This window comes from Gossypium arboreum, chromosome 8, assembly GCF_025698485.1.
Source record: "Gossypium arboreum isolate Shixiya-1 chromosome 8, ASM2569848v2, whole genome shotgun sequence".
Classification (NCBI taxonomy): domain Eukaryota; kingdom Viridiplantae; phylum Streptophyta; class Magnoliopsida; order Malvales; family Malvaceae; genus Gossypium; species Gossypium arboreum.
The window spans coordinates 138,713,827-138,724,493 of record NC_069077.1 but is presented as its reverse complement, the minus strand read 5'-3'; the positions used below and the strand labels follow the sequence as shown (position 1 = coordinate 138,724,493).

The 10,667-nt window shown below is 31.4% G+C and overlaps 1 protein-coding gene across 1 annotated transcript; it reads left to right on the top strand.

The window, feature by feature from the left end:
* Positions 1-5,328: 5,328 nt before the first annotated feature.
* Positions 5,329-9,827, top strand: LOC108468568 (protein DETOXIFICATION 43-like). Its single transcript, XM_017769451.2, has 12 exons — positions 5,329-5,360; positions 6,522-6,643; positions 6,744-7,144; positions 7,232-7,367; positions 7,460-7,556; positions 7,646-7,746; positions 7,816-7,979; positions 8,165-8,236; positions 8,364-8,480; positions 8,547-8,642; positions 9,239-9,360; positions 9,515-9,827. The coding sequence occupies exons 1-12, from the start codon at positions 5,329-5,331 to the stop codon at positions 9,561-9,563; spliced, it is 1,509 nt and encodes a 502-aa protein (XP_017624940.2). The 3' UTR covers positions 9,564-9,827.
* The last annotated feature ends 840 nt before the right edge of the window (positions 9,828-10,667 follow it).

Genomic DNA, 10,667 nt, shown 5'->3' with positions numbered 1-10,667 from the left:
TTGACAAAAGGTAAAAATGTTTTAATAAATATAATATGAATAACATACTAATAATATAATAGCGATGATAATAATAGTAATAAAAATAAGGGCAGCATAATAAAATAAAATAAAATGAAAATAAAATAATAACAATAGTAATAAAATAATAAAGAAGTAATAGTAATACTAGTAGTAGTCGTAATAAAGTAATGGTAATAAAAATGGTACTAATGCAAATAATGATATACATATGTATAAAAAAGGGCAATAATACAATGATAATGGTAATTACAAAGATGATGATAATAACAATAATGTTGATATCACTGTGCATAAATATATGTTGAAAATAATTATTTGATAACATTGAATGTATATTCGTAACATGTACACGAAATGGGATAAATACATATAACTAATAATACTAACGATATATATATACGCAGTATACAAAACAAAATATACACATAATATATTAAAATATATACGTAATATCGTAAAATATATGTAATGTCTAAAAAGAATAAATATACGTAATAATACTAATACATATATACGTAGTATGGAGTATAATGTATATACATTCAATGAATACATATATGACACATAAACACATTAACAAAATAATATTAAGCTATCAATAACACTTTATAACATATATATATATATATATATATATGTAAGTATTAAAATAACAATGAGATAAAATATAACGGTGACAAAAATATAATGTTATGGATAATGTTAAAATTAGAATAATGAGACAAAGTAAAAAAGGGGACAAAATTGGATTGGAAACAGAACTTTAGAGGCGAATTTTAAAACAAATAAAGGAGATAGGGATCGATTTGAACATGCGAGCAATTAGGAAGGCCCTAAGGAGAAATAACCCAACCTTTCTAAACGACGCCGTTCAAATGTCTCTCCTTCAAACGTCCAGAGGACTAAGTTGCAATGGAGATAAAATTACTTGGCCGAATCAAAAAGGAAAGGAAGATAAAAAAAGGATTAAAATACAAGTAAAAAATGCGGGGGATTGCGATCGTAAATATCCCAAAGAAATAAAAACACGCGGATCTTTCTTATCGGGTCGGGTCGATCCGTTTTACACCAAAACGACGCCGTTTTGGGTGCTGAATATTGGCCCCAAAACGACGTCGTACCAGGGCCCTTTAAAAACCAAAATTTTTTAGAAATCTCATTTCTGCTGATTTTTAAAGAAAAAAGAGAGAGAGAGAAAGTTTTCTCTCTGGAGAAAATCTGGAAATGAACAAGGTACCGGCCATCGCCTCGCCGTGGCTCCGCCGTGCCGGCCACCGTGCACGGTGGCCGGAAATCGCCCAGAGGTAGTGGAGCTTTGTTATACTAGAAATGAAGATGGTATGTGGAAATAAATTCGAAGGAGAAAAAAATAGACCTTAGATTCGGTCCTTACTATTTCTTGTGGTGATTTGATATTGAAGCCCTTTTCGGTGATGCTTTTTCTTTGTATTTGATCGATATTCTTTGCTTTATTAATAATCTCCGTTTTTGAACATTGAGAGATCTCTCTCCCCTTTTTTTTGATTCGGCTTTATATATATATAGCAATTACATGATTTTCTCTTTTAATATTTTGTCTATCCTCCTATTGTTGTCGCAGGCAAATGGTAGTGGAGCAGAGGCGGTGGTGGAGGTGCCACTAGCACTGAGGCAGTGGTTGGGGTCAGAAGGTATGGCTGAAAGTTAAGCATAGGAGCGGTGGCTAGGGTTTTTTTTTAGGTTTCTTTTTTTTTGTTTTGTGTTTGGGTCATGTTATTGGGTTAGGGGTTTGGGCTTGAAACTTGGGTTTTGGGGTTAAGAAGTAGGGCTGGGCTAAACGGGCTAAAACGGGTCTGTACAGTAATAATATCATATTTATTATTTTATGAACTTAGACTAAGTGTGAGTTTTGATGAGCGTTACATTTATTTGCGGTTAGTGTAAAAATAATGGTAGAAATAAAATTAGATACTATAGCGTGGGAAAAAAAAAAAAGAAGCTAAACACACAGCACCACCCATAAAACCCGAAGTAACTGGGCAGTGAAGAGATTCCTCCAAGACCACTCACCTTGTTCTTTCTTCTCCTTCTTTAATCACCCTGAACGACAGCTCTTCGCCTCTTATCAAACGAGTTGAACCGCACATCTCCAATACTTTCTCCCTCTTACTCAAATTCCAACCACAAACATAAACTACTACAATTAGATTATTAAATATTAATCGTATAAAATATTCTAAAAAATATATAAAATTACTTTATTTTTATGTCAGTAAAAATGAATCTCGAATCACATTGGTCCCAAATAGCCAAGAGCTGAGCAGCTAGTTCTGAATATTCCCCACTTAAATTGAAATAAATAACTAGGGATGTATAATAGACAATTGCGCTCTGCATGCAGCTCCATATATGAAGAAAAGACAAAATTATAATTATTATTAACGACATGAATCACAAAAATTAACTGGGCATGAATCATACTAATTTTGAAATTGATTATGAGAGCAAACCTCCCTTCATTTGTACGCTTGTCAGCCTTTTCCTTGTTTATTTATCTGCACCTTTAATTCGGATTATAATTCTTTATTATATAGCCCACAGGTTTATTCACAGGTCAACAAATAAATTTTATTATTATATTACATATATAAATTGTGGTTTAAAGCATGTCCAATATTGCACGGCTCCAAATGAAATGTTTATATATTATTTTAGTTCATTTTTGAGATTATCGATTGAGTTTTAACTCAATTGATATGAGTATTGTTGTTAATGTAGGAGGATGTGGGTTCGAGTGTGTTGAAACACATTATTCTCCTATTTATAGGTTGGAGATGGGCTATGAGTATTTTTACATATTTAAAAAAAAACAGATATGATCAAAACTTATAATGAAACGAAAGGAAGATTCATGGAGCAAAAACAACAAACCAAATAGTATAAGTAGAGAGAAGAGTTTCTATTAGCATTATGATTTATTAGGGTGAGGTACATTTGATTCATGCTTGAATAATAGTTTGAATTAGAATAATTGTTATTAGAGTAATTTGGAGATTGTGAATCTATAATAAAATATTTTTGAGAAAAGAGATTGAAGTTTGTTTGGAAAATCGATTCTCTTTTATAGGGGTGAAGTTAGAAATTTGTTTAAAAGGATCGGAATTAAGTTATAAATTTTGAATGAAATTTTATCACTGTATTAGCTAATAATTTTATAACTTTTAAAGGATTAAATTAAAATTTTATCATTTTAGGGAGTTAAAGTGTAATTTTATTATTACTAATTTATAATTTTATAAATTTTAAAGGGTAAAAAAATACAATTTTCTACTGGTGTTTGCTAACACCGACAAGAGGTGGGAGACTGAAAAGGTGCATCGTTGAGAGGAAGATTTATCGGATGTTGGCAACATGGTGATGGTCGGTAAAACCGAGTCTAGTTTAAGGACAAATTGATGGGTGTTAGGGCTAATCTCAACGAGGATGACTTTGATTTACAAGAAGGGTGTTAGTGCTAGTTATAAATGCCATTTATACCTTAAGGAAAAGCTGGCGAATTTGATTGGCATGTTTTGACCAAATCTACTTTTAACATTTAATTGTTGATCTTTTTGAAGACTTTTAGTGGCTCAATAAAATCCAACTACCCTTAAGTAAAAGATTTGAACTTTAAGGAGTTTGATGACAAGATTTTTGCCAAATATACTTATTATTGAAGACTTTTTTAAGTTGCTATTTTAGTGGAATTAGAGATTGATATTGACTGTAATTGAACAAGCCATTATGCTTCTATATCATATGGCTTGTTTAGGTTAGAAGTACGAGAGTGAGAGCAATTAATTTGTTCAATTAGGAATTATTTTTATGAGTGCAAAACTATAAGTAATCTGAATTGTGTATATTAGTTCACACCTAAGCTTTTAGGGAGGAAAGTTTTGGAGGGAGAGTGATCTAGTTCGAAATATAAGAGCGGGGTTACAATTTAATGAGTGAATTAAATTTAAATCGTAACCTGTACTTGTTAATTATATAACAGATTACTCTCTACATAAGATCCCGTAAATGTAGGAAGTTTCCGAACTACGTGAACAAACTAATCGTGTATCCATTTTTATAATTGGTAGTGACTTAGTCCTGTTGAACTGAAAAAACATCTACCAAGTAAAAATCAATGAGCTTTTAAAAGTGATGTAGACCTTAACACTAAGGTTGTTGATGGAATCCATTCGACCTTTTTTTTTCTTTCTAAGAGGTTCCATGCATTGATGGAAAAAAGTATGTTCTGGGCTATTGTTATTAAATTGCTTGGGAGGAGAATTAGATTTAATGTTTCGCTTAACGAATTTTGTGTACTGTAAAAGTTAAGAATGTCAATCTAACTCATGAATATTGAGAATTATTATTATTTAGCAAAATTTTAAGATGAATATAATTATACAAAAGTACTAGTAGGTTCATGGGTGGTCTTTGAACAATATCTCATTGTTCAACTTAGGTCACCCACGTTTTCAACATCGCAAGAATACCCTCATAAGGTGATGATATCAATTTGCTTGTCAAGTCTATCTAGAGCAATGTACAGGAAGAGCTTTCTTACAGTGATTGGGAATGTGACAGGTAATCAAAATTGATTATATGACCATTAATGACAAAACAAAAGAAATTAAATCAAGGTTAAGAAATTTTCTTTTTGTAGTTTACCTAAAATGTGTAAAAATAATACGCGATTAACTCGAGTTTCTTCGATTTGATATTTGAAAGATTTTTTTGTTAAACACTTGAGGTTAGTTTCGGTGTTCAAGTTTACACTTAAGTTTCTTTTATTCTAATTAAGTACTTATAGTTTTTTATTAAAGGACATGTGTGGAGTATTTATCGTGTCATATAGTATTACTTGACTTAAGTACTTAATTAAGCATTGAAACTAAACTCAGATACCAAATAAGATATTAACCCAAAATTTCATGAGTTATTTATTTAGTGAAGGAGGAACACTAGATTGTCACCATCAATTTTCTGGTGGCGATGTTCATGATTCAGCTCTTGATTTCCCTATAATATATTCTCAATTAATTTCTCAGCCACATTGGCATGCTTTATTTTGTTTTTTAAAAATATTTTTATTGATTGGATACATATATACATATTATATGTGTATGCGTATGTGTATATATATGTGCATGAAGTGAGGTGTTTGGGCAGTGGCATTGCATTTACAAGCTTCTTTTCAGTTTGTGACAAAAGCCTTGTATTAAGAGCTTTATTGGCAGTGAATAATCAATGGCTGAGCAGCCACTTGAAACCAACTACTTCACCCTTTGGGGAATGCCAATTTTTGTTCTCTTCAAAGATGCAAGGTAATCTTCACTAACTATATGCTATAATTTGATGGTTTGTTATTTTTTTTTTCAAAAAAAAATTAATTGTTGCCATTCGGTTGATACGTAAAATTTATTATTCATTAAAAATGATTAATTAAATTTTCGAATATCATTAATCATGTAATTAAGTAACAATAAAAATGTTTCACATCTTTGATTTAGTGTCATGTTGTGAAACCGATTATGTTAAATTAAAGTGAAAGTGTTACATCTTAACCAAAATTAGATCAATATAGATGTTGTTGTACTTTACACTTTGTTCAAACTTGAAAGTCTGTCCATTATGTATAAGGATTTCGATAAAAATGTTAGCCAAAGCGGACAAAATAGCCCCTGGCTCAATATAAAATTATTTTGTAGCTCCCTCTCTAAACTAAATTAAAAGATTTAATTTAGTTTTTTTTTTTAATTTTTAGTACAAAATCTTTACCTTTGGCTCCCCAAATTTTATAATCTTACCTCGGCCTCCCTCAACAAAATTTCTAGCTTTGTCCATGTTCACATTTAAATATTGTACTTGAATAACTCGACATAATTGTTTCTCAATAAAATTATATTTCTTTTATTATTATAAATATGTAATTTATATCATATGAAAAACAAATATATTTGGTATCTGAGCAATATACCTTTTTTTTATTCCACAAACAATATTTAAAAAATGACATGTGTCCTCTTTTTTAAATATTTTTTTAATATTATATCATATCTTTATAGGACACTTATCAATTTCACTAGCAATATACTAATTATTTTTCATATATAATACTATAATGTAAAGAGTTAGTATTTGATATCTGAAAGTGTACTTTTTTTATTTTACAAGCAACCTTAAAGACTGTCATTTTTTTAAATATTTTTTAATATTTTTAATATTATTGCTAATGTAAATATGAAAACAAATTATCTATATTTAAAAATGTTACTAAAAGAAAGAATGTAAAATATTAAATATTAAATAAAAAATATTATTAAAAATGAGTGGTCCTATACATTTACTTTAAACATGCTTTAGTATGTTGTTTTTAATATAATGCCTACTAATAATTTCATGATGCTCGAACTAACGTATTTCCGGTTGTTACTCAATCAATTATTCTGCTAATTTTGGTTCACAATTATTGTTATACATTTTAGGCTTGTTTTGAAAACTGATTCAATCGGGATGGAGATATTAAGGATGGCATTCCCAGCAGCCTTGGCCTTAGCTGCTGATCCCATTGCTTCTCTCATCGACACCGCTTTCATTGGCCGTATAGGTCTGCTCTCATCTCTCTCATTCATTATACATGTATGTATGTATGTATGTATGTATGTATGTATGTATGTATGTATGAGTCATGTTGGTCATGTGTGCAGGAGCGGTGGAGCTAGCTGCTGTAGGGGTTTCCATCGCCATATTCAACCAAGCTGCGAGGATCACCATTTACCCTCTTGTTAGCATCACAACTTCATTTGTTGCTCAAGAACAAACTCTTGCAGATACCACCATTCATGCCCCAAAATCCGACCATCCTGAAAATGACGGCGGCAACAAGGAGCAGATCATTACTCCCCAAGACTTGGAAAAAGTTTCAGGCAAAATAACATGTAAGCAGCCGCCATGTGGAGATGATGTTACCAGTGAAGTTAAAAAAGGGAAAAGACATATCCCATCGGCATCGACTGCAATGGTTTTTGGTTTAGTGCTCGGTCTGCTACAAACCCTGTTCCTGGTTTTCGGTGCCAAAATTCTCCTGCTTGTTATGGGTGTCAAACCTGTAAGTTTACTCCCACTGTCACCATACTGTTTGCATTAGTTGCCTGTTATATTATATATACTAAACGAGTCCAAATTTATTGAACAGAATTCCCCTATGATGAAACCTGCACTAAAGTACTTGACATTGAGATCCATGGGAGCTCCTGCAGTTCTTCTTTCTTTGGCCATGCAAGGGATTTTCCGAGGTTTTAAGGATACCAAAACACCTTTATATGCTACTGGTATGCACAAGGTTAAATTATTAGTAATTGCCTATAATATATTACCATAGTTTTACCTTAACCCTTTATTCTTTTTGTGGTTACAACAACAGTTGCAGGAGATGTAACAAATATCATATTGGACCCAATATTTATTTTTGTGTTAAGACTAGGTGTTAGTGGTGCAGCCATAGCACATGTTCTTTCTCAGTGAGTAAATTTTCTTTGCTCTCTTATTTGCAGTACGGTAACTGGCTGCATATTGAAACTCTAATGGCTATAATGACTGTTGCATGCAGGTATTTGATTACACTGATCCTTTTATGCCAATTGGTGAAACAAGTGGAGCTTTTACCTTTTCGTATCAAGGACCTCCAATTTGGAAGATTTCTTAAAAATGGTATTCATTGGTGCAATTATTACCTTGTTGGCTTTGGTTTAATAATACTGATAATGGAAACTTTCACAGGCGTTATGTTAATGGGAAGAGTTATAGCCGTCACATTTTGTGTGACATTGTCAGCATCAATGGCTGCTAGGCTTGGTCCAACACCAATGGCTGCGTTTCAAATCTGCTTACAAGTTTGGCTCACATCATCTTTGCTTGCGGATGGTTTAGCTGTTGCTGGACAGGTAAAATCTTCGGTTTATTTATTTTTCTTGAAGTACAAGTGTTGGATGAATGTGCAGACATGAATACGAAGATATAACCTTCAAAGGGTCCTCTAAATACCCACATCTGCATGTTTTAATACGAGTCCGAGTAACTAAACAAACTTAACACATTGATTTATGTATCTGAAACGTTCACATTTTAGGCAATTCTTGCGTGTGCATTTGCTGAGAAGGACTATAAGAAGGTGACAGCAGTGGCAGTTCGGGTATTGCAGGTACTGCTAAAAGGAAAAATAGTGAAACTTGATGAAGCAGCTAAGCAATTCCCTTGTGGACGTGTTTTTTATTATTATAATGACATGCATGCATGATCTCAATTTCACTTTTTTAATGGATTTGCAGATGAGTTTTGTGATGGGAATGGGGCTAGCTGTTGTGGTTGGAGTTGGTTTACACTTTGGGTCAGGGATCTTCTCCAAAGATGCTGCTGTTTTGCGCCTTATCAGCATAGGAGTAGTGGTATGTTTTAATTCTTCATGTATGTATGTATGTATGGTCTTATCTGAATTTGTCTCTGCCTATCAGTTTGTAGCAAGTACACAACCAATCAACTCGTTAGCTTTCGTTTGTGATGGCGTTAACTTTGGATCATCTGACTTTGCTTACACAGCTTACTCCATGGTAATAGTCTAACAAGCTTGCAGTGCACCTCCTCCAGATATATATATATATATATATAAGTTGCAACTCTGTTAGGAGAAGTTTGTTAAGACTGGAGTGTCATATGTGGGATGGCCGCCGTAACGGGTCAGTATTATTCTCAATAAAGATTGTCTTTCAACTCCGATATAAGCTTAAGTGCTAGAGAGGACAATAAATTCATAAAGTGGGAACACCTCATTGAATGTCTAAATAAGTCAACCATACACAATTGCACATAGCCTGACTCAAATCCATGCCATAAACTTATAGGGTATCTTTTGAGTGAGCATGCTACCACTTGAGCTAGGTGCTCACCCAAAGATAGCATATAAGTTTTAGAATGTGGGTTCGAGTCAGACCATGCAAAATAGAACATGGTTTGTCTGTTCAGACATCCAACAAGGTGCTTTTGATCTATGAATCTGTCTTTTCAGACACTCGAGTTCTTATCAAAGTCGAGAGATTATACTGACCCAGTAATCGCTCCCAATGAATGGCACCTTGCAAACTTCTCTCAAAGGAGTCAGAAATCGCTCCACAATATACATATGCTGATCGATTTGTTCTTTCTTCAGATACTGGTAGGTGGAGCAAGCATTGCATCAATATTCCTTCTCTCCAAAAGCAATGGTTTTATAGGAATCTGGGTTGCATTAACCATTTACATGGCTCTGCGTGCCTTTGCTGGTATTTGGAGGTAAAAACAACACCCTTCTTACTCCCTATTATATATGCACACACATATATATAACCATCCATTATCCATATCATGGTATGATCATTTTATGAATGTTGTTGAACAACATTTATGCATCAAACAAGTAACATGAAAAATGGTGTTATACTTTCAGGATCGTGACTGGTACAGGACCATGGCGCTTCCTAAGGACTCCATTGTAATTTGTAACCTCAAGAAGCAGAGAAAATGAAGAAAAAATAATGGAAGTTATTGTTGTTTTAATGAAATTTCAGCTTTGTGTAAGTGAAAGCATATTAATGCTCTTGTTAGGTGTTTGATTGCCCAGGCATGGTTTGTTCCTTAGCCCCTTTTTTTCTTAGTTACCCCCAAAAATATTGCAGATGTCTTGTAACAGTTTTATGCACAACAATTAATATGTAATATTTTTAATTATTAATAGTTGTTTTTCTGTAGTTGTTTATAAAGAGTTGCGACTGTTTAAATATTCATATATATATATATATATATATATATATATATATATATATATATATTTGTTGATTAAGTCTTAGTTAATTGCTATAAAATTATTGTTAATATAAGGAGATATGGGTTCAAGTATGGTAAAGCGCATTATAATCTTATTTATAGGTTGGGACCTTCCCTTTCAAAATTTTTGAAATATTTTATACTTTTGAAATTTTAAAATGTTTCATTATAAATTTTAATTTTTTAAAAATTTAATTAATTTTTTAAAATTCTCATTAATTTCACAAAATTTTAAAAATTTTAATTAGACCACATCCAAAATTTACTTCTAAATATATATATATATATATTCTAAGGATATAAAATGTTATACTATAATAAAGGTTTATATGTCGATTTTAAAATATAATGAGTGTTTTATACAGTTTTTCTTTAAATTTAGGATAATAAAATGTTTTTGGAGAGATAAATCAAAAAGCGTCTTAGGAAAAGGACTTTTTGAAAATATTTTTACAAAACGTGTTTTTTTAATACATCTTTGGTTAGATTGTCAAATAATAGTGATTTCATCATTAAGTTTTAAGTTTAATTTCTTTTCTAAGAACATTTTGTATTCTTTTTATTTCATGTTGTTTCAAGTTTTTTATTTTTAAATAAATATTTTTTAATTCATCTTTTTAATTAATAACTCTTTTATTTATATAAATAAAATAATAAATATGTAATTATATAATAAAAATATATATTTTATTATATCATTATGTTAAAAATATTTTAATTAATAACTCCTTTATTTATATAAATAAATTAATAATTATATAATAAATATATGTTTT

Bases quoted from the DNA above. Each gene is read 5' to 3' on its own strand.
- LOC108468568 (XM_017769451.2), top strand. From the start codon at position 5,329: ATGCCAATTTTTGTTCTCTTCAAAGATGCAAG. The intron at 7,368-7,459 runs GTATGCACAAGG...TTACAACAACAG, and splicing joins AACACCTTTATATGCTACTG to TTGCAGGAGATGTAACAAAT. The intron at 7,747-7,815 runs GTATTCATTGGT...AAACTTTCACAG, and splicing joins TGGAAGATTTCTTAAAAATG to GCGTTATGTTAATGGGAAGA.